Consider the following 23,615-nt stretch of genomic DNA (forward strand, 5'->3'; position numbering starts at 1 on the left):
GTAGCCCCAGCTACTTGGGAGGCTGAAGTGGGAGGATTGCTTGAGCCTGGGAAGCTAAGTAAAGTTGCAGTGAGCTGCGATCACACCACTGCACTCCAGCCTGGGCTACAAAGCAAGACCCTGTCTCAAAAAAAAAAAAAAAAAGAAAAAAGAAAGTCCATGTCTTTTTAAAAGGATGGAAACATTTTAAGTGTTCTCTAGATTTAGCCACACAGTATAATTTTAGGGTGACAAGTTGAGCTGAGTTGGGTGGAGGTGGTGAGCAGAAATCAAAGTGGGTGGATGTCAGGAAGAGAAGGTGACAGTGAAGGAGCACTGTGATAAGGCGGTTTGGTTATTCCTTAATGGAGCTGTCTCAGTCCACCAGAGGGAAAGCCTTGAAAGGCACGTGGCCTTACCATGGCTGTCACTCTTGAATGCATAGGCTTTGCTAGCTAAACTTAGAGTTACTAAAGAATTGAGCCCGGCGTGGTGGCGCGCTCCTGTAGTCACAGCTACTGGGGAGGCTGAGGCAGGAGAATTGCTTGAGCCCAGGAGGTCCAGGCTGCAGTGAGCTATGATGGTGCATTCCACTGCACTCCAGCCTGGGCGACACGGCAAGACCCCGTCTCAAAAAAAAAAAAAAAAAAAAAAGGGAGAATCGAGGAAAGGCAAACAGCTATTTGTCCTGACTATATGCTTGGCCAAATTCCTTGGCCCGGGGTTTAGGGAAAGATGGGAGTGCGGTGAGAACTGGCTTCGAAGCGGGAGGGCTGCAAGTCCCATGATGCACCGGAGGAATCTGGCCTCGAGGCCGGCCAGCTCCAAAGGGCAAACGTTGTCTCCCCCACCCAAGGTGGCCTCGGCCGGCGCCCAAGTGGGTGTGGCTGCGGGAAAGCCCCGCCCCCAGAGCGCTTCTCCAATGGGAACTGCCCTCGTGACCCTGGCAACGGCGGCGGCCACGGGCTTGCTAGAGGAAGCGCCGCCCCTGCAGCCGCAGCCACGGCCACCGGGAGCTAGGAGTGAACCCCTGCGGGGGAGCAGCTTCCCCCTCGCGATCGTGGGGACAGCCAGTCCTGTGAAACGAGGAGGCGGTTCCGGACGCCCAGAAACGCCCAGGGAGAACTGGAGCCAGGGGAAGAGGGGACATGAGCGGCCAGCTGAGTCCATCCCCAGGCGGCTAGGGGCGGACCCAGCAGCCCCTCAGCTCTCCTCGTAACCACGGGTAGGCAGTCTCCACCGTCACAGCCCAAAGGGTCTTAGCCATCGGGTGCCTGTCCCTAGTGTGTACACGTGCAGAAAATGAGTCCTGGGAGAGGGAAAGGGCCAGCGTAGGGGGCTTTTGGTCTTCAGCTGTATTTTATTTTATTTATTTATTTATTTATTTATTTATTTATTTATTTAGAGACAGACTCTTGCTCTGTCGCTCAGGCTGGAGTGCAGTGGTGTGATCTCGGCTCACTGCAACCTCCACCTCCCAGGTTCAAGTGATTCTCCTCCCTCAGCCTCCCGAGTAGCTGGGATTACAGGCAACGCACCAGCACGCCCAGCTAATTTTTGTATTTTTAGGAGAGACGGGGTTTCACCGTGCTAGCCAGGCTGCTCTCCAACTCCAGACCTCAAGTCATCTGCCTGCCTCAGCCTCCCAACGTGCTGGGATTACAGGCGTGAGCCACCGCGCCTGGCCGATTCAGCTGTATTTTAAAGCGAAGGTCCCCCCAGCACTCACAGCCATCCTCTTTCCCAATCAGGAACAAAAGAGCCATGGTCATGGCCCATACCATCTGTGTCCAACTCCTGAAGGCACCCCAGTGCGTTTATGATCCAGTGTGATCCTGGATGGTTGGGGCTTGTCATCAGGGAATCCACATCTCACTGGTATCTTCCACCCCCATGCACCTCCACCTACCTGGACACATCCCATTCCTCAGTGAAACTGTTTTGTCCTGAAGGGGCAGCAACATTCCCTTATAACAGCATGAAGGTCGTTCTGGTGGATTCCTTCAGGCCTTCTAGGGCCTGAGGGAGGTCTGAGGTCTGATATACACTTCATTCCCACCCCCCAACCCCTCAGAATCTGAGAGAATGGAGCCGAGTACCTGTAGGACCATGGAATCAGAGGAAGACTATGTTGAGGAAAAGAAATCTGAGAAGTGTGTTAAAGAGGGAGTTACCAACCCCTCTAACTCTTCACAGCAGGCTCTCTTAAAAGCTGACTATAAGGCATTAAAAAATGGGGTTCCCTCACCCATTATGGCCACAAAAATTCCGAAGAAAGTCATAGCCCCAGTTGACACAGGCGACTTAGAAGCTGGGAGGAGGAAGAGAAGGCGGAAACGCAGGTAACTATTCCCTAGATCCCCTCAACTGCCCAGCTCCAGGGAGTCACCCATTGGCCTCCCTTCAACATTTGGAGGAGCTGGGATCTCAGATCTTCCCTTTAGCCTACAAAAGAGGACAGGAAATGCTGGAGTATCATTAACCCTTTGATACAACAGAAACAAAATTCAGAACCATTTAGGCTAGCTCATTTTGGAATCCCAGCCTGTTTATGTCATCCTGGTCTGTCTTTTTTTTTTTTTTTGAGACAGAGTCTCACTCTGTCACCCAGGCTGGAGTGCAGTGGCGTGATCTCAGCTCACGGCAAGCTCCGCCTCCCGGGTTCAGGCCATTCTCCTGCCTCAGCCTCCTGAGTAGCTGGGACTACAGGCACCTGCCACCACGCACGGCAAATTTTTTTTTTTTTTTTTTGTATTTTTAGTAGAGACAGGGTTTCATCGTGTTAGCCAGGATGGTCTCGATCTCCTGACCTTGTGATCCGCCCGCCTCAGCCTCCCAAAGTGCTGGGATTACAGGCATGAGCCACCGCGCCCGGCCCATCCTGGTCTGTCTTTTAAGTGGCTTCTAGGGAAAAGGAATTGTGTTGTGAATTTGTTGGATGTCTTTTCATCTGAGTACCTGTCCTTCCCTCCCACTCTGCCTGATTTATGCTATTCCTCCATTCCAGGTCACTGGCCATCAACCTGACCAACTGCAAGTATGAGAGTGGTAAGCACCCAGCCCGTCGCTCACACTGTGGTGCATAACATGGTGCCTACAGCTGCTGTTCTTCCTCTGGAATGGACCCCCGATCAGGCTTCCAGCCCCTGGGGCCTGGCGGGCTTGCCTCTAACCTGTGCTGAGCTTCCTAGGTGTCCTCTGCCTCAGACACTGGAAGCTGAGACATTGCCATTCCAGGTAGTCTCAGTGTTAGGGAGGGTATCCTCACAGTAAACAAGAAAAAAAAAAAAAAAAAGTCCAAGAGCCACTACTGCCCCACCCTTCCCAGATTTTATTTATTTATTTTTGAGACAGAGTCTCGCTTTGTCATCCAGGCTGGAGTGCAGTATTGCAATCATAGCTTAATGCAGCCTTGAACTCCCGAGCTCAAGCTGTCTTCCTATCTGAGCTTCCCAGTAGCTGGGACTACAGGCCTGCACCACTATGCTCAGCTAATTCTTTTGAGTTTTGCTCTTGTTGCCCAGGCTGGAATGCAATGGCGTGATCTCGGCTCACTGCAACCTCCACCACCCAGGTTCAAGCGATTCTCCTGCCTCAGCCTCCCAAATAGCTGGGATTACAGGCATGTGCCACCACATCTGGCTAATTTTGTACTTTTAGTAGACAGGGTTTCTCCATGTTGGCCAGGCTGGTCTTGAACTCCTGACCTCAGGTGATCCACCCACCTCAGCCTCCCAAAGTGCTGGGATTACAGGCATGAGCCACCATGCCCAGCCTGCCCAGCTAATTCTTAAATGTTTTGTAGAGACAGAGTCTTGCTATGTTGCCCAGGCTGGTCTTGAACTCCTGGGCTCAAGTGATCCTCCCACTTCAGCTTCTCAAAGGCCTAGGATAACAGGCAGGAGCCACCATGCCAGACCCTTCCCAGATTTTACCAGAGATGAGACAAGCTTAAAACAGTTTTTTCAAGGAAGACTTGAAGGGACTTCAACGATTAAGAAAAAAAAAAGTCTCCAGCTAGGTCCTTCCCCTAATATTCCCTCTGGCATCTTTATAAGGAGCCACACAAGTATGGAGTGTGAAGTGCCAGTGTGACCCCACCTATAGGCAGCTCTCCAAGCCATAAACGTCCCTGATTGAGAGATAAGACTGACAGGAGCAGCTGGGCACGGTGGCTCATGCCTGTAATCCCAACACTTTGGGAGGCCAAGGCAGGCGAATCTCCTGAGGTCAGGAGTTCGAGACCAGACTGGCCAACATGGTAAAACCCCGTCTCCACTAAAAATACAAAAATTACCCAGGTGTGGTGGTGGGCGCCTGTAGTCCCAGCTATTGGGGAGGCTGAGGCACGAGAATCGCTTGAACCTGGGAGGCGGAGGTTGCAGTGAGCCAAGACCGTGCCACTGCACTCCAGCACAAGGGCGAAACTCCATCTCTAAAAAACAAACAAACAAACAAAAAACCAGGTTCTAGTTTTCTCTACTAGGTATTTTGGAAGGGCCCTGACAGCCCCTAAGAACTTGAAATTGTCATGTGGTAACTAAAGTACAGGGCTGAGGCAAGAACTACCTCCCTCTTCAACCTGCCCTCGGGTCAGGTGTATACCTTACCTGACCCAGCTACACAGTTCCAGGGCTTGTTGCTGGTGTCCATGCTGGCACTACTGATCTCCCTGTCTCTGCAGTGCGTCGGGCAGCCCAAATGTGTGGCCTGAAGGAGGTGGGGGAGGATGAAGAGTGGACTCTGTACTGGACAGACTGCGCTGTCTCACTGGAACGAGTCATGGACATGAAGAGGTTTCAGGTACCCATCTCCTGACCTGAGAGCCGACAGGGGCTAGGGCCCCAGAATGACTATTCCCACCTCCTTGCCCAGGCACCCAAGACTGCTACTCTTTGTGGCTGTCCCCTTGTGCAGACAGGAAAGACCACCCCCAGGGTCTTCTTTTCCAATGGAAAGATCTCCTCTTGGAGATCTTGGGTTTCTGGAATTACCCAAAGGAAGTTTCTCATGGGCACATCCTATCTCATGATTTGCACTTTGCTTGGTGGCATCTGTGTGTAGCTGGCCCTCTCCAGGGTGGGTGAGCACATCTTAGGGAGAATACTGGGAGGCAGCTTCAGAGCTAACAGCAGGGCCAGTTAAATGATCCAGCCTTCTAAGCAACTTAGTTTAGCATTCCACATCCATTAGGAGACTGCGGGGTCCTGCCTGGTGGCAAGAAATTCAGGAATGATCCACTGGGGTCCACAAGAATAGAACTGCCTTGTGACATTTTTATTATCCTCTAATTGGGCGTTTATGGTGATCAGCAATAAAATAATTTAAAAGAGTCTGCAGGCTTAGTCTTTGGGGAAGCCAGGCAGAAAGTTGAGGAAATTAAAACCTGTCCCACAACTAGTCTTGGGAGAGGTGCCCAAGAGAGAAAGCAAGTGCTAGAAGCTCCAGAGGAGGTTGGGTGTGGTGGCTCACACCTGTAATCCCACCACTTTGGGAGGCCAAGGCGGGTGGATCAATTCAGGTCAGGAGTTCGCTTGAACCCAGGAGGTGGAGGTTGCAGTGAGCAGAGATCATGCCACTACACTCCAGCCTGTGTGACAGAGTGAGACCCTGTTTGTTTGTTTTTTTTTAAAAAAGGCTGGGCACAGTGGCTCACGCCTGTAATCCCAACACTTTGGGAGGCCGAGGCGGGCGGATCATGAGGTCAGGAGTTCAAGACCAGCCTGACCAACAGGGTAAAACCCCATCTCTACTAAAAATACAAAAATTAACCAGGCGTGGTGGCGCACACTTGTAATCCCAGCTATTTAGGAGGCTGAGGCAGGAGAATCACTTGAACCCAGGAGGCGGAGGTTGCAGTGAGCCAAGATTGTGTCATTGCACTCCAGCCTGGGTGACAGAGCGAGACTCCATCTAAAAAAAAAAAAAAAAAGAAGGACGCTCCAAAGGAGGGGCATTTGTAAAATGAGGAATGCAGGCTGGGCATGGTGGACGGTGGCTCATGCCTGAAATCCCTTTGGGAAGCCAAGGTGGGCAGATTGCTTGAACTCAGGACTTTGAGACCAGCCTGGGCAACAGGCAAAACCCCATCTCTACCAAAAATACAAAAATAAAAAAATATTAGCCAGGCGTAGTGGTGCATGCTTTAGTCCCAGCTACTTGGGAGGCTGAGGCAGGAGGATCTCTTGAGCCTGGGAGGCAGAGGCTGCAGTGAGCTGAGATCACACCACTGCACTCCAGCCTGGGCGACAGAGGGAGACCCTGTCTCAGGGAAGGGGGAAAAAAAAGGATAAGGATAACAATAATCAGCAGCATTTACTGAGGGCTTACTGTACAACAGACTCCGTGTTAAGTGCTTTTATAGTATTACCCCATTAAATCCTCAAGAACAGCCCTGAGCAGCAGATATCCCTTGGTTAGGACATGGAGGGTCAGAAATACTAAGTTCATACAGTGAGTGCAGCCAGTGATGGGGAAACCCAGTGGAGAGCACTTAGCATACTCTTTGTGGCTGTCCCCCTGTGCAGACAGGAAAGACCATCCCCAGGGTATTCTTTTCCAAGGGAAAGATTCTCCTCCTGGGTCTCTGGAATTACCTGAAGGAAGTGTCTGGTGGGTACATCCTATCTCATTATTTGTTCTTTACTTGGTGGCATCCCGGATGCTGCCACCCATCCAGCAGGACAGAGCAGCCAGGGGTTTCTGGCAGGCACCAGGGTGATGTCATGTCCTCAGTGGATGCCATGGCATCACATTCCTTGGGGCTGGTTCTTAGTTTCCTTTTATCTTTTGTGTCTTTTGGGGAATGCTTTCGTCTCATTGTCTGCTTTGTGCTATCATGCATTCGTTATTGTTAGAGGACTAGGCCTGGTGGGCTGAGGGATGTTAGAAGGTGGACTGTGGAAGCCACAGTCTTGGCTAGGTACATTCTTTCTCACTGCCCCTCATTTGCTGAGCTCAGTGTGGATGTGTGTGTTGGGTAGGAGTCACGGAGGGTTTTCTCACCTGCCTTAAGGAAACTTCCTATGTTTGCCCTTGGGGTCCTCGGTGCAGTGCTTACCTCCACTGTGACTTCTCCCTTAACCTTCCCAATCCTCCTCCACTGCTTCCTGGGATGCCCAGGTGCTAGGAAATGCCACTTACTCTGGGGGCTCATACTAACTGGCTGTGTTTCAGAAAATCAACCACTTCCCTGGCATGACAGAAATCTGCCGCAAAGATCTGCTGGCTCGGAACCTCAACCGCATGTACAAACTCTATCCCTCTGAGTACAACATCTTCCCCCGCACCTGGTGCCTCCCCGCAGAGTGAGTGGGTCTGGCCTCCCATGCTGAGATACCAGGGGGAGGAAAAGGGTCGCTCTCAGAGCTCTGGTCTTGTGACCTAGGAATGTCTCAGAGGGATGGAAGTGGAATGAGAAAGTTTCAGCTGGTCAAAGAAAAGAGGGTCTGAGACTGAGTGCTCCAGGAAGAGCATGGACTAGATAGCAGGAAGAGCTCCATGTGGCCCTGGGAAAGCCATGATGCACAGAAACCTTTTGACCAGGCCCTCTCTGCACATAGCTATGGGGACTTCCAGTCCTACGGTCGTCAGCGAAAAGCCCACACATATATCTGCAAGCCAGACAGTGGCTGTCAGGGACGTGGCATCTTCATTATCCGAAATCCCCGGGAGATCAAGCCAGGAGAGCATATGATCTGCCAGCAGTACATCTCCAAGGTGAAGGATGCCTCAGGACCATCAGCCTTCCCCAGTCCCCAGCACTGGGCTGCCTCATCTCTCCCAAAAGCCAGGGAGGAAGCTGGTCTTAGGCTTCTACCCTTCCCACTAGCCCCGTTTTCCTGGAGGCAGTATCCAGCCATGGTTCAGAACCAGCCTGCCTGGGGTTGAATCTCAGTTTCCACTTCCCAGATATGTGACCTTGGGCAAGTTTCTTACCCTCTCTCTGTGCCTCTGTCTCCTTTCTTTCTTTCTTTCTTTCCTTCCTTCTTTCTTTCTCCCTTTCCTTCCCTTCCTTCCTTCCTTCTTTCTCTCTCCCTCTCTCTCTTTCTTTCTTTCGATGGAGTCTCTCTGTGTTGCCCAGGCTGGAGTGCAGTGGCACGATCTCACCTCCCTGCAACCTCCGCCTCCCGGGTTCAAGCAATTCTCTGCCTCAGCCTCCTGAGTAGCTGGGATCACAGGCACCTGCCACCACGCCCAGTTAACTTTTGTATTTTTAGTAGAGATGGGGTTTCACCATCTTGGCCAGGCTGGTCTTGAACTCCTGACCTCGTGATCCACCCTCCTCAGCCTCTCAAAGCGCTGGGATTACAGGCATGAGCCACCATGCCTGGCCTCTCCTCATTTATTAAGTAGGAGTAATAACAGTAACTATTTTACATGGTTATTGTGGAAATTCAATTAGCTATGTATGTGAAGCACTTACAACAGCACATAGTAGGCACTTCAAAAGTGTTATTATTCCCTCATGGGTTTGCATGCTCCCAGCCCTTCCTCATTGATGGCTTCAAGTTTGATATGCGAGTCTACGTCCTGATCACATCCTGTGACCCTCTCCGGATCTTCATATATGAGGAGGGCCTAGCCCGTTTTGCCACCACACCCTATATGGAGCCCAGCCATAACAACCTGGTAAGGGGACTGGGAAGCACTCTTCTTTTCCACTGCCATAAGTGCTGAGGTTCTCTAGAGAAACATGGTAGAGAGGTTTGTCACTGTCACCAAAGAACAAGGAATGAAGCCAGCAAGAGCTGCAGCATCTAGCTGGGAGGCAAGTGTTTGGTGGGTGGTGAAGGAGAAAAGGTCAGCACCCGGAGGAGCCCAGCACACCCTCTTCCCCAGGATCATCTAGAATAGCAGTCCTCTGGTGGAGACAGACAGGAGACGAGAGATCCTTGGGAGGGGTGGGGAGCAACAAGGTAATGAAGGGCTGGAGAGGACGGCCGCATGCAGACAGTCTGAGACCACAGGGCCACTCTTTCCACAGGACAATGTCTGCATGCACCTGACCAACTATGCTATCAACAAACACAATGAGAATTTTGTCCGGGATGACGCTGTGGGCAGTAAGAGGTACTCCCTACTCTGTTTTCTCCTGCTTCCTCTGCCCCTTAGCCCCACAGTCCCAGCAGCCCATGAAACCAAGCTGACTCTTGGGAGGCTAATTGCCCAGGGAAACTCCGCCTTTATAGACCCTGTCCTGTGCCTGCACTTTGGAGCTCTAAGTGCAGCCCCAAACCTCACCCTGATAACTAGTCCCTGCTCCAAACTGCTAGCAGCCCTTCAAAGCCCAGGCATGCAATTAGCGTTAGTGTGAGGGAGCCTCCTGCCTACAGCCTGGCCCAGTGGCCTAGAAACTGGCCTTCCTCTGAGCACTGGGCCTCGCAGGAAGCTGTCGACACTCAACATCTGGCTGCAAGAGCACAGCTACAACCCTGGAGAGCTGTGGGGGGACATCGAGGACATCATCATCAAAACCATCATCTCAGCCCATTCTGTTCTACGCCACAACTACCGAACCTGTTTTCCCCAGTATCTGAATGGAGGTACATGTGCCTGTTTTGAAATCCTTGGTTTTGACATCTTGCTGGACCACAAGTTGAAGCCCTGGCTGCTAGAGGTGAGGATTATCTCCTAGGCTTTGCAAAACCAAGGTCCAGAGGCCTCCTTGAATAGGACACCTGGGACAGGGGTATACTCAGGTGGTGGAACACAGAATGGGAGATGTGAAAGCCCTGGGGTGGGCAGGAATGAGCAGAAGGCATAAGATCTCTACCCTTTTGACCTGCTGAGTCAAATCTTGGTGGTTTTTGGCCTCTACCATAGGAATGCAGGTTTGGGATCCCCAGTGCCCTAATGTTAAGTCTTTAGGGACACACTATCTAGAGAGGCAGGCCAGCTGATTTGCTCTCACTGGTCTGTGAATTGGAGATCTCTATGGCAGAGTTTTGTGGCCTTGGAAGCCAGAGCATCCAGCCTCCCTGGCTGAGGCCATGGGAGAGGAATATCTTAGACCCTCTAGTTAATGCCTGCAAGAGGCCACCACCTGCTCAGGTGGTCTGGGAAAGGGGTGTATAATGACTCCTCCTGGCAGGTAAACCACTCTCCAAGCTTTACCACGGACTCATGCCTTGATCAAGAAGTAAAGGATGCACTTCTCTGTGATGCTATGACCCTTGTCAACCTCCGGGGCTGTGACAAAAGGAAGGTGATAGAGGAGGATAAGCGGCGAGTCAAGGAACGGCTTTTCCAGTGCTACCGACAGCCACGAGAATCTAGGTGTGCTAGGTGTCTGGCATGTGTTTAGTTCTTCATTATTCCTGAGAGTAAAAGTCCTCCTTTAGATGAAGAATGTGGCCTGGGGCTGATTTGCTATCAAAAACAACTTTTTGCATAGATAATATGTTCATATTTGCATTAAAAAAATCACAGGACCAGGCTTGGTGGCTCATATCTGTAATCCCAGCACTTTGGGAGGCCGAGGCAGGAGGATTGCTTGAGCCCTAGAGTTCAAGACCAGACTGGGCAATATGTGAGACTCTGTCCCTTAAACACAAAAAAGAAACAAAGGAATAATTAAAAAATAAAAAATTAGCTGGGCATGGTGGCATGCCTGTATTCCCAGCTACTCAGGAGGCTGAGGTGGGATGGTTACTTGAGCCCAGGAGGTCAAGCCTGCAGTAAGCCATGTTTGCACCACTGCACTCCAGCCTGGGCAACAGAGTGAGACCCTGTCTCAAAAAAAAAAAAAAAAGTCATATATCATAGATAAGTTCAAAATTTTAAAAATACAGAGGGTAGTCTTTCTCCTCCCCTTCTCCTCCAGGTACTCAGTTTTCCTCTCTGGAGCCAATCAACATTCCTACTATCATATGTATATAGTACGCATTTAATATATATGTATTTATACAAAATATTTTTCTCCCTGCCTACCCAGACAGAGGCATAACTTTCACACTGTCTGCACCCTGGTTAGCAATGTATTTTAGAGCCATTCTCACATTAGCACATAAGGAACTTTCTGTGGTTTGATTAGCTGGTTTGTTTTTCTAACAAATCTCCTTTAGAAACCAGTTCCTGAGAAACTTTGTAATAAAGAAACACAGAAAACAGTTTAGTCATTCAATAATAGAGAATCGTTTACATCCGTGTTGGTCACCCATTGTTGTTTTCTTTGTAAAATGAGTTACAAACATGGTAACTGGTTACCGATACTAAAATTGTAATTTGTTAATGATACATACAAATGAATTTGAGTACATGTATAGTTATCACTATGATCACATTGCTCTTCCCACTTACATTCCAATATGCAGGGGCAGTGTGTGTTTGATTCCCCACGAGAGCCACAGGGCCTGGGACACCGTAAGCACTCAGATGTCTGCGTGATGAATGGGAGTGAAGTAGAACTGTAATATACTGGCTATTCCCACAAGACTGGACTGTGTACCTGAGGGTCATGAAATGTGTCTTTCAATAAGGAAAAATGGTTGAACAGTACTGGACTAAATAAACAAAATACAATCGTACACTAGAGTACTAGGCAGCCATTTAAAAATATTGTTGTGGCCAGGTGTGGTGGCTCACACCTGTAATCCCAGCACTTTGGGAGGCCGAGGTGGGTGGATCCCTTGAGCTCACGAGTTTGAGACCAGCCTGGGCAACATGCAAAACCCTGTCTCTACAAAAAATACAAAAATTAGCCAAGCGTAATGGTGCGCGCCTATGGTCCCAGCTACTTAGGAGGCTGAGGTGAGAGGATGGCTTCAGCCTGGGAGGCTGAGGTTATGGCGAACTGAGACTGCATCACTGCACTCCAGCCTGGACAATAGAGTGAGACCTTGTTTCAAAAAATTAAATTAAAAAATAAAATAAAAATATTGTTGCATTATTTCATTTTCATTTGAAGAAAGCAAGCAAGCGGCCAGGCGCAGTGACTCAGGCCTGTAATCTCAGCCCTTTGGGAGGCCGAGGTGGGCGGATCAGGAGGTCAAGAGATCAAGACCATCCTGGCCAACATGGTGAAACCCCATCTCTACTAAAAATACAAAAATTAGCTGGGCGTGGTGGTGCATGCCTGTAATCCCAGCTACTCAGGAGGCTGAGGCAGGAGAATCACTTGAACCCAGGAGGCGGAGGTTGCAATGAGCTGAGATTGTGCCACTGCACTCCAGCCTGGGCGATAGAGCACGACTCTGTCTCAAAAAAAAAAAAAAAAGAGAGAAAGGAAGGAAGGAAGGAAGGACGCACGCATGCACGCACAAGTTAGTGAGTGGCAGAGCCAGGATTCAAAGTCAAGAGGTCCTGCCTCAGATCCATGCTCATAATCAACATGCTAATTGCATAGTAAGATTATGGAAGGCTTTATCTTCTTTCTGCTCTTCTAAATTTTCTGTAATGAACGTATATTACTTTTTTTTCTTTTTCTTTCTTTTTTTTTTTTTTTTTTGAGACTATTCTCACTCTGTTGTCTAGGCTGGAGTGCAGTGCCACGATCTTGGCTCACTGCAACTTCCACCTCCTGGGTTCAAAAAATTTTCCTGCCTCAGCCTCCCAAGTAGCTGGGACTACAGGCACACGCCACCATGCCCAGATAATTTTTGTATTTTTAGTAGAAACAGGGTTTCGCTATGTTGGCCAGGCTGGTCTCGAATTCCCAACCTCAAGTGATCCACCCGCCTTGGCCTCCCAAAGTGCTTGCATTACAGTCGTGAGCCACCATGCCTGGCCACTTTTTTTTTTTTTTTTCAAATGGAAAGCTTATATCAAAACATATGTTACTTTTACAATCAGAAACCTAAAAGACTATGATAATGGACTGCTAGTTTACGAGTAGACCCCACTCCACTTAAGATGAAAATCAGGCCGAGTACGGTGGCTCACGCCTATAATCCCAGCACTTTGGGAGGCCGAGGTGGGTGGATCACTTGAGGTCCAGCCTTGCCAATGTGGTGAAACCCTGTCTCTACTAAAAATACAAAAATTGGCCAGGCATGGTGGTGCATGCCTGTAATCCCAGCTACTTGGGAGGCTGAGGCAGAAGAACTGCTTAAACCTGGGAGGCAGAGGTTACACAGTGAGCAGAGATTGTGCCAGTGCACTCCAGCCTGGGCAACAGTGCAAGACCCTGTCTCAAAAAAGAAAAGAAAAGCAAATCAGATTTCTGGAAGTCAAGCCTATTTTCATGGCTACCCACATGGGGGGCTGGCCAAAGATGGGCTTGGCAGCTTTCCCTACTTGGGCAGGGGCCTGGGAGGTCAAGAAGCCAGCAGGAGGGTCTCCAAACCTTAGTCAGTCTTCCTTTCCCTACTGAACATTCCCACAGCCCTCCTCTGACTCACTGAGCTTGCTTTCCACAGGAAAGAAAAAACTGAGTCATTCCATGTGGCAATGCTGGACCAGGAACGATATGAGGATTCTCACCTGGGAAAATACCGGCGGATCTACCCTGGGCCTGACACAGAGAAGTATGCCCGCTTCTTCAAGCACAATGGCTCCCTCTTCCAGGAGACTGCTGCTTCCAAGGCCAGAGAGGAGTGTGCCAGGTACTTTGACCGACATTCTCCTCTGCACACCTAGGTGGGGACAAGTCCTGAAGCTGCATTGCTTCCCAGCAGGGAAAGAGGAAGTCAGACACAAGCAAAGAGGAATGGAGCTATAAATCCTATCAGACTCTTAGTGACTCTTTTCAGTTTAGTAGGTTTCCTATCTTCCCCTCTCATTGCTCTCCCATCAGTGCTAAGAACAGATTGTAATTTCCTGCTCTTTCCTCATCCCCATTTTTCCTCACCCCTCTTCTCCCCAACACCATTTCTCTAGTGTCTGAAGCTGCTGTGTCTTGTCAGGCAGCAACTAGAGGAGATCCGCCTTAAGCAGGAACAGCAGGAGACCTCGGGCACTAAGAGGCAAAAGGCCAAGGACCAGAACCAGGGTGAATCAGCTGGGGAGAAAAGCCGACCCAGGGCAGGGCTCCGGAGCCTTTCCACCCGCTTGGCTTACAGGAACCGCAACTGGGAGAAAGAGGTGCCAGGGGTTTTGTAGCTCTTATCTTTTCACAGGAAAATGGGTTGGGACAACTAGAGTGGGGAATGAATCTCTGCTGTCCTCTCCTCCCCATGCACGAGAGAGAGGAGTTCCTAATCAGTAAATTGAATCCGATCCTTTGGAAGATGAAGTGAGAGAATGGACAGCAAAAGGAACCTTCCTGGGTCAGGGAAGGGATGAGGGTAGAGTGGGCAGGAGGCCTGTAGCCATCCTGGGCAATGGTTTGGGACTTATCCTTGGAGATCCTGCATTTATCTCTCATGTACCTTGTAGCTGCTGCCGGGACAGCTGGACACCATGAGGCCTCAAGAAATTGTGGAAGAGGAGGAGCTGGAGCGGATGAAGGCTCTGCTACAAAGGGAGACTCTCATCCGAAGCCTGGGTATCGTAGAGCAGCTCACCCGTCTGCAGCACCCTGGCCCCCAGGGCCAGAAAAAACTTCATGAGAGTCGGGTGAGGGTCCCTGTGAAGTCTCCCAGAGGAAAAGGGAACAAGGGCTGTCGTTCCAGGACATGGTGTTGGTCTCAACAAAGGAGGCTTGTGTGATGGTATCTGTCACTGGAGCCTGGGAAAGCAGAGTGCGCTAGCTGGACCTTGGGAGAGGGTCTGTTGATTCCTTTTGCGTCTGTTCTCAAGCTCCTTTGTTTTAGATATGACATCCAGCAAGTTGCAGCTCCAAACCTTCTCATTTACAGGAAACTTGCTCTCTATATTCCTGTCCCAAAATAACCCCACACTCATGACTGACAAATAACAAGCCCACCACCCTCAGTGGCTTCTGTATAATTTTCTCCCTAGCACTGCCAGTGCCCCAGCTCTAATGGGAGATAAGTAAACAGATTTGGGCCAACAAAAGAGCTGCCGCTTTCACTATTCCCTGGGCTGGTAGCAAACCTGTTGGATCTTCTGTTTTTGTTGAACCCCAAAGGAGTATCTGGTTAAACAGTGGCCACGGCCTAGAAGAGATTTTTTTCAGTTACCTCCTTCTTCCAACGCTCCATCCAAACTTACATAAAAATGTGGTAAGGGGCTGCTCTTCTCCTCTAGCCTAGATTTTGCTAGGACAGGCTGGGCAGTCAAGAACTGAAATCTATGAGTCTGGTCCTACTGGTGCTCCTAAGAGGGGCTGCCGCAGAGCAGGGCGCTCCTCATTTCCTGCATCCAGTTCTGCCCCATGAATCAATCCCCAGGATCTTAGGGGCACTGCCAAGCATGAATGCTGCAATCCCACATGTTCCCCGGTACCATCTGCAGCCCAAGAACTTCAACTGGACAGGAGAGCCGGCAGCCATCAACTCCTGTTCATTGTCAATGAAGAAGGCTGGGAGGTGCTATTTTTCCAGTGCCAGAATCAGGCTCACTAGCCGTAAGTATGCAAAACTAGCTTTGTTCATTTTGACATATGTAAATCCCACTAGCAAGCATAGAGCTTGGATGCCCCTAAAATATAATATGGCACTTCCACCAGTGTAAGAATGGGGAAGTTAGGGTACCCATTTATTTACTCCTTTTTTTTTGAGACAAGGTCACGCTCAGTCGCCAAGGCTGAAGTACAATGGCTTGATCTCACTTCACTGCAAACTCCACTCACGGGCTCAAGTAATTCTCCTGACTCAGCCTCCTGAGTAGCTGGGACTATAGGCACACACCACCATGCTCGGCTAACTTTTGTATATTTTGTTTTTGCCATGTAGCCCAGGCTGGTCTTGAACTCCTGATCCACCCGAATCAGTCTCCCAAAGTGCTAGGATTACAGGTGTGAGCCACCGCACCAGGCCTATTTAATCCTTTCTGTACACTAGACCCTGGTGATAGAAATGGCAGAAATACAGTCCCAGCACTCAAGAGGTAATAGGAACATGGACAAGAAGACATACCATACCAATTACAATACAGTGTGGGAAAGACAGTGGAGGGAAGCATGAGATGCCCTTCCTCTGTGTTGGTAATTGGGCCACAGGTGGGAAAGAGGTGAACAAATCTCTTCTGTGAATACCAACTCAGGGACATCCATGTTTCCACTGCAGAAGGACAAGCCAGCAGAAGGCTAGAAGCCATAAACCGAGTCCTGGCAGGATCAGTGCCACCCACTTTAACCCCAAAGCAGGGCTATTTTCTGCAACCGGAAAGAGTGGCATCTGACTCATGGACTGAATGCACCTTGCCCTCCATGGTAAACTCTGAACACAGAGCAGCCAAGGTTCCCCTCTGCCCTGCGTCTGCACCCATGCTGCAGTGTTCCAGAGCACTCCTCAACATCAATCAGTTCAGGTAAAAGCAGGAGGGAAGCACTCTACCTCTCCTGGATAACCTCCCCAGGTTTCCAAAGGGCATTAAATCTTTGCTAAATGAATGACTGCCACCAAGTTCCACTTTGAAAAGCCCTGCCCAGGAACCCCATTTGTATAAGGCAAAATACAAAGACACCAAGAATTCCTCAATACCCTGAGATTAATTGGGGATCGGTAAAGACTAGAAGATGAAGAGGCGCCAAGGCCAGCCATGTACTCATTTCTGCTCATCAAGCCTTAGCCTGGGTTTATCGCTAGGTGATGGGTCTGAACCCTAGGTGCGGCCCGGGGCTGGAGGCCATCCAGGAGACAATGAGCCCCCTTCCCAGAGAAGCCGATTGCCCAAGGCACTGGGCTGTCGCCGTCAGAAGACTGCCGAGCGGAAGCCCTGCCCACCGAGGTGGCGGAGACAGGCAGGCCTGCGCAGCCGCTGGGGCGGAGGGACGGCTCTTGGAAACGGAATCCGTACTTTAATTAAAGTTTATGCAGTTTTCCAGGAGCGTCCTGTACCTCATTTCGGCCCTCACGTTTCAGGGAAGCCCTCTCCACAGTTACAGGCAGAAAGGGTGGGCCACTGAGCAGCCTGAGCCCAGATCTTACCCCCACCAAGTGAAGCGGGAAATACTTGCTATTACCCAGCATCCGGCCCGCCCCTTCCACTTCCGGTCTTACCCGGCTACTTCCGCTGCTGTTTCGTAGCCGACTGCTGAAGGCTGGTTTGCGTCGACATGGCGGTTACCCTGAGTCTCTTGCTGGGCGGGCGCGTTTGCGCCGCCGTCACTCGCTGTGGGTTCGCGACCCGGGGGGTGGCGGGCCCAGGCCCTATTGGCCGGGAGCCGGACCCCGATTCCGACTGGGAGCCGGAGGAACGGGAGCTGCAGGAGGTGGAGAGGTACCGGCTTCTCCCCGGGCCCTCAGCTTGAAGCACGGCCTCGTGCCCCGGCGCTCCAGGCCGCGCCCCCTTGGCGCCGGGTGTCTTGCCGCTGCTTGCGCAGCGGCCCTTGTTTCTTCTTACCCGTTGTTAGGGGCGCAGCGTCAGGTGTTCAGCTCCCCTGGGACCACTGGTCCCTTCATTAGTGACGTATTTCATCATCAGTTTAGAGAGTTCGGCATGCTTACAGGCAGTTATTGTTCTAGGTGTTAGCTTTCTGGGTGTACAGAGCAGCTCTAAGCCGGCAACATGGCCCGGTTGCCCTTGCGATCAAAGAGAAGAGGGCTGGGCGCTCCATGATTTAGCCTGAGGCTCTTCAAACATCCATTCTGCTTCCACGCATGGCTTCTGCCATTGGTTCTCTTCCCCCAGCACCCTGAAACGACAGAAACAAGCAATCCGATTCCAGAAAATTCGGAGGCAAATGGAGGCGCCTGGTGCCCCGCCCAGGACCCTGACGTGGGAAGCCATGGAGCAGATCCGGTAAGACTCAGGATACCTTGTTTGTATCCGCTGTGACGAGAAGTGAAGGATGCTGGAGCCCAGAACACGGGTTTGGCTTTTTTGGTACTGCTTTTATATTTTCGTTTACTTTTTGTCATTGAAATTTATTATCAGAAAAGTAGAGTAATATAACGAACTTCCCTAAACCTGTCATTATCTAGATTTAATAGTGTTTTGTTTTGTTTTTTAAAGAGACGGGGTTTCGCCATCGCCTCGAACTCCAGACCTCAAGTGATTCTCCCGCCTCGGCCTCGCAGAGTGCTGGGATTAGAGGCATGAGCCACTGCGCCCCGCCTGGTTTTAATAGTTTTTAACGTTATGACGTGGTTGGTTCATTTTTACTGAAATTTTTAAATAGTAAATCGCAGACATCACAACATTTAACCCTTGAATGTAGATCGTGACGTTCCCAACCTAAGGTACAGGGATGCTGGTGCTTCCATAGTTAGGTGCATTTTTCTGAAGACAGGATCTATAATTTAGGAAAGCTTAAAAGAGTTTTTAAGTTTTTTTGTTTTGAGTAGATGAAGTATTACATATGGCTCAACCTAACAGTATAACATGGTATACACATTGAGAATTATTTGTCCCACCCACTCTCCTGTGGGTACTTTTTTTTTTTTTTTTGGTAGATGGGGGTCTCACTCTGTCGCCAAGGCTGGAGTACAATGATGTGATCACCGGTCACTGCAGCCTCTACCTCCTGGGCCCAAGCCATCCTCCCACTTCGTCCTCCCAAGTAGCTGGGACTACAGGTGCATGCCACCATGCTTGGTTAATTTTGTTTATTTTTTGTAGAGATAGCCTCATCATGTTGCCCATGCTAGTCTCCAATTCCCCGGGCTCAAGCGATCATCCCACCTCAGCCTCCTTAAGTGTTGGGATTACAGACATGAGCCACTGTGTGCAGCTGTACTATTTTTAATAGTTTTTCTCTACCAAAAACTAGGCTCTGTGCCCTGAGTGAGCCACTGCGCCTGGCCCTCAGTTCTTTTTTATAGATGGTGTTATTATATTTTCTTGAGGCAGTATATGAGGCAGTATATGACAGTGGTTTTTAATTTTTATTTAAACAATTTTTTCTCCTATTTATTTATTTGACAGAGATGGGGGTCTCACTATGATGACCAGGCTGGTCTCAAACTTCTGGCCTCAACTGATCTTCCCATCTCGGCCTCCCAAAGTGCTGGGATTAGAGGTGTGAGCCACCACGCCTGGCCAGAATGCATTATTTAACCTGTCTTTTATTGTGGGCATTTAGTTGGGTTGTTTCCATTTCTGTTGCTCACTAATAGTGCCCCAGTGAATAACTATGTATGTGTATCATTCTGCATACCTGCCAGGAGTATTTGTTATATACATTCCCAGAAGTAAGGTTGCCAGGTCAAAAGACAAATGCATTTGCATTTTGATAAATATTGCTAAGTAGCCCTACATAGATTATGTACTATTTTTCATTTCCATCAGAATGACTCTGGAATTGAAATTTAAAATAAAGGGGATTCTGTAGAGCTGCTCAAGATTTTGTGAGCCTGTAGCACCTTCTGAGTCCTCAGTCAGGTCTATCTCCTCTTTTTTTGGTTTGTTTGTTTGTTTTTTGTTTGAGGCAGTCTCACTCTGTCGCCCAGGCCAGAGTGCAGTGGGGAAATCTCAGCTCACTGCAGCCTCTGCCTCCAGGTTCAAGAGATTCTTGGACCTCAGCCTCCCAAGTAGCTGGGATTACAGGCGTGCACCACCACACCTGGCTAATTTTTGTATTTTTAGTAGAGACAGAGTTTCACCATGTTGGCCAGGCTGGTCTCAAACTCCTGATCTCAGGTGATCCACCCACCTCAGCCTCCCAAAGTGCTGGGATTACAGGCATGAGCCACCATGCCGGCCTCTATCTCCTGTCTTCAACAATAGGTTTTTCAAACCTTCCACCTTCCTACTTATCTCCCTTTTTTGTGGTCAATAAATGTCCTTTTAAGAGAAAAAAAAAAACAGTCCATTAAGTAAAAACTTTCAGCTTCCTGGTCTTCCTCTTTGCCCACTACTCTCAAACTTATACTCTACTCCCATCTCAGAGGAAATGGGAGCCCTTCACTTGTCTGGGACCAATTCTCTGTATGCTTTAGGTCATATTTCTCCCTGCGTAAGATTGCTCAGGGACCTCTGTCCTCAACCTAAAGCTCTCTCTCATTCTTTTGTTCCCAGCTGGTTCCCAGGGTGCCTACCCTTTGTTTGTTTGTATCACTGCAATAAAACTGCTCTTCTTAAATCCATCAGTGACTTCCTCAGTGATAGGCTCAAAAAGACACTTTGTAGTCCTTAGCTTCCTAAATAATTCAGCAGCATTTGCCCTTGTAAAAACTGCCTTTTAAATTAAAAAATATATATATATTTTAAATAAAGACAGGATTTTGCCATGTTGCCCAACCTGGTCTCCAGTTTCTGAGCTCAAGCGATCTGCCTGCCTTGGCCTCCCAAGGTGTTAGGATTACAGGTGTGAGCTACTGCACCCAGCTGAAACTGCGTTCTCCCACCCCCCGCATTATTTATTTATTGATTGACACTGATTCTCTTTTTTTTTTTTTTTTTTTTTTTTTTTGAGACGGAGTCTCATTCTGTTGCCAGGCTGGAGTGCAGTGGCATGATCTTGGCTCACTGCAACCTCTGCCTCCTGGGTTCAAGTGATTGTCGTGCCTCAGCCTTCCAAGTAGATGGAATTACAGGTGCACACCACTATGCCTGGCTAATTTTTTTTTTTTTTTTTTTTTTTTTTTTTTGTATTTTTAGTAGAGGTTGGGTTTCAGCATGTTGGCCAGGCTGGTCTTGAACTCCTGACCTCAAGTGATCTGCCTGCCTCAGCCTCCCAAAGTGCTGGGATTACAGGCGGGCGTGAACCACCATACCCAGCCTTCTTTTATTTTTATTATTTTAATTTTACTTTAAGTTCTGGGGTACATGTGCAGAATGTGCAGGTTTGTTACATAGGTGTACATGTGCCATGGTGAACTGCTTTCTTAAAATTCTCTTCTCCCTTGACTCCAGGGTACCATTCCCTTCTGATCTTTTTTTCTTTTTTTCTTTGTTTCTAGGGCTGCTTTTCTCAGTTTCCTTCCTGGGCTCCTCTTCTACCTCCTATATCTTAAATATTGTTATTTCTTAGAGTTCTGTCCTTGTCATTTTAGCTCACTCTGCATATTTCCCTGCCTGATGCTAGCCACTCAGTCACCCCTGCTGTTGGCTTATGACTTCCAAATCTGTCATCTCCAGTTCATGTTTTTTTTCCTGAACTCTAAAGGCATGTATTCAACTGTGTACCAGACATCTCTGTTTTGGATATCACAGTTTCCTCAAACTCAGCATGTACAAAATAGAATTCATCGTTGTTCCCTGACGACTTCATTCTGTTCCTGTTTTTCCTATAACCTACTAATTACCCAAGCTCAAATCCTGCATCTTGGCCTTGATGCTTCTTCCCCCAATATTTAGTCCCTTAGTACCAAGTTGTACTATTTGACTTTCCTAAAATATTTCTCAACTCACTTTCCTCCTACGCTCCATTGACTGTCTCACTTGAGACTGTCTGGATTACTGTAAAAGCCTCTTGACCAATCTTTCTGCCTATACTTTTGTCACTGAAAAACTACCACTAGGTTGAATTCCTTTTTTTCTTTTTTTAATAGAGATGGGATCTCCCTGTTTCCCAGGCTGGTCTCGAACTCCTGGGCTCAAGCAATCCTCCTGCCTCAGACTCTCAAAGTGCTGGGAGTGAGCCATTGTGCCAGGCTGTAGGTTGAACTTCAAAATGAAAATTTATCCGTGGCATTCCACTGCTTAAAATTTTTCCTTGACTTGCTGTTGCCTTGGGATAAACTCCAGACCCCTAAGTGTGATCTACCTCTTACCCTCACTGTCAGTTGAGTTATTCCCAACAAAGGTGATGTGCCGCTTTACATTTCACGAGCTCTTCACTTTATCATCAGTACCTTTCATTTCTCCTTCTCTCCTCCCTTCTGCCAGCTTATTACTCCTTTCATCCTTTCAGACCAACTCTAGCTTGGACTTATGAAGCAATTCCTGGGCCTGGCTATAAGTGTTCTTATTCCCTATATCTGGGTCTCCCTCCTGGGGTGCTGTCTTTGCATCCTGTGCTATAACCTTTACCATAATGTCATTCATTGTGTCTGTCCCCACTCCCAAACTATGTAACGGGAAGGTCAGTCCTCCTGCATCCCCAGGATCTATTGTGGTATTAGATGTCAGTGAGAGGAGCTGAGTTGATGTGAAATGAAGTGACCTGACTGACAGTGGTCAGGTGTTGCTGTTGACACACAGGAATGCAACACAGCCATTTAACTAGCACAAGATAGGGACTAGCACAAGATTTAGCTAGCACAAGATAGGGACTACATTTGCGGTTTTTCAAGCTCTCTTTATTTGTTTTTTTGGGAGAGTCTTACTCTGTTGCCCAGGCTGGAGTGCAGTGGTGCAATCTCGGCTCACCGCAGCCTTCACCTCCCAGGTTCAAGTGATTCTTGTGCCTGAGCCTCCGAAGTAGCTGGGATTACAGGCATGAGCTACCACGCCCAGCTAATTTTTGTATTTTTAGTAGAGATTGGGTTTCACCATGTTGGCCAGGCTGGTCTCGAACTCCTGGGCTCAAGTGATCCGCCTATCTCGGCCTCTCAGAGTTCTGGGATTACAGGTGTGAGCCACCATGCCAGGCCTCAACCCCTCTTCTTTATCATAGGTATTGCGAGTTAGATGTTCTGATAGGAGACTTCTTCACAACTTGCAAACCTGCTCCTTCTTCCCGTAGGTATTTACATGAGGAATTTCCAGAGTCCTGGTCAGTTCCCAGGTTGGCTGAAGGCTTTGATGTCAGCACTGATGTGATCCGAAGAGTTTTAAAAAGCAAGTTTTTACCCACATTGGAGCAGAAGCTGAAGCAGGATCAAAAAGTCATTAAGAAAGCTGGGCTTGCCCACTCGCTGCAGCACCTCCGGGGCTCTGGAAATACCTCAAAGCTGCTCCCTGCAGGCCACTCTGTATCAGGCTCTTTGCTTATGCCAGGGCATGAAGCCTCATCCAAAGACCCAAATCACAGCACAGCTTTGAAAGTGATAGAGTCAGACACTCACAGGACAAATACACCAAGGAGATGGAAGGGAAGAAATAAAGAAATCCAGGACCTGGAGGAGAGCTTTGTGCCTGTTGCTGCACCCCTAGGTCATCCAAGAGAGCTGCAGAAGTACTCCAGTGATTCTGAGAGCCCCAGAAGAACTGGCAGTGGTGCGTTGCCAAGTGGTCAGAAGCTGGAGGAGTTGAAGGCAGAGGAGCCAGGTAACTTCAGCAGCAAAGTAGTGCAGAGGGGCCGAGAGTTCTTTGACAGCAATGGGAACTTCCTGTACAGAATTTGAGTCGGGGCTTGGCTTGTGGAGATGCCTCGTGAAACACAGCTGGGCAAGTATTAATGTATATGGAACAGCCTGGATTTCTGCATATGGATAAGCCACCTTGGAATAGGAAGAAGTGTTGAGCCTGGACTGTGGGAGGAAAGAGCTGCGTGGATAGATTCAAACTTCCTGTAGTAGTGCTCCCAGTCTGACCTCTGTAGACCTTCAGTACTCACTCTTCTTGCTTAGGCTCTCTGTGTGTTGAAAACCATCCCGTGTTGCATGTGTTGTTACAATTTTCTGTGATACTTGCAATTTATGTTTGAGAGGAAGTGAAAAGTTTGCCTTCTGACCTCATTTCCTTCTTGATCAGTGAACACTAACATTTTGGGGACAACTTAGTCAATTGGTTTTCCTTACAACAAAATAAAGTAAAATGTAGCAGTCTGCTTTTTTGGTGCTCTCTGGGGTGGGATGGTTTAC

General features: G+C 48.9%; 2 protein-coding genes across 3 annotated transcripts; both read left to right on the plus strand.

Annotated features, from left to right (window-relative positions):
- Window positions 1-905: 905 nt before the first annotated feature.
- TTLL13 (tubulin tyrosine ligase like 13) lies at window positions 906-16,807 on the plus strand. Of its 2 annotated transcripts, XM_063698846.1 has the most exons (16): window positions 906-1,204; window positions 2,054-2,321; window positions 2,987-3,027; window positions 4,664-4,782; window positions 7,156-7,286; window positions 7,542-7,698; window positions 8,467-8,610; window positions 8,966-9,051; window positions 9,367-9,598; window positions 10,073-10,257; window positions 13,338-13,523; window positions 13,824-14,001; window positions 14,296-14,475; window positions 15,277-15,388; window positions 16,050-16,293; window positions 16,592-16,807. In XM_063698846.1, exons 2-16 carry the CDS (start codon window positions 2,065-2,067, stop codon window positions 16,785-16,787), a joined length of 2,448 nt encoding a protein of 815 aa, XP_063554916.1. In that variant the 5' UTR covers window positions 906-1,204; window positions 2,054-2,064; the 3' UTR covers window positions 16,788-16,807. The 2 variants fall into 2 exon arrangements, with proteins under 2 accessions (XP_063554916.1, XP_055219073.2); XM_055363098.2 differs by lacking the exon at window positions 16,592-16,807 and having other exon boundaries at window positions 907-1,204; window positions 16,050-16,297.
- A 178-nt stretch (window positions 16,808-16,985) lies between these two features.
- NGRN (neugrin, neurite outgrowth associated) lies at window positions 16,986-23,579 on the plus strand. The gene is made up of 3 exons (XM_004056758.5): window positions 16,986-17,205; window positions 17,617-17,727; window positions 22,556-23,579. Exons 1-3 carry the CDS (start codon window positions 17,042-17,044, stop codon window positions 23,154-23,156), a joined length of 876 nt encoding a protein of 291 aa, XP_004056806.1. The 5' UTR covers window positions 16,986-17,041; the 3' UTR covers window positions 23,157-23,579.
- Window positions 23,580-23,615: the final 36 nt, after the last annotated feature.

Source organism: Gorilla gorilla, chromosome 16 (genome assembly GCF_029281585.2).
Source record: "Gorilla gorilla gorilla isolate KB3781 chromosome 16, NHGRI_mGorGor1-v2.1_pri, whole genome shotgun sequence".
Lineage (NCBI taxonomy): Eukaryota > Metazoa > Chordata > Mammalia > Primates > Hominidae > Gorilla > Gorilla gorilla.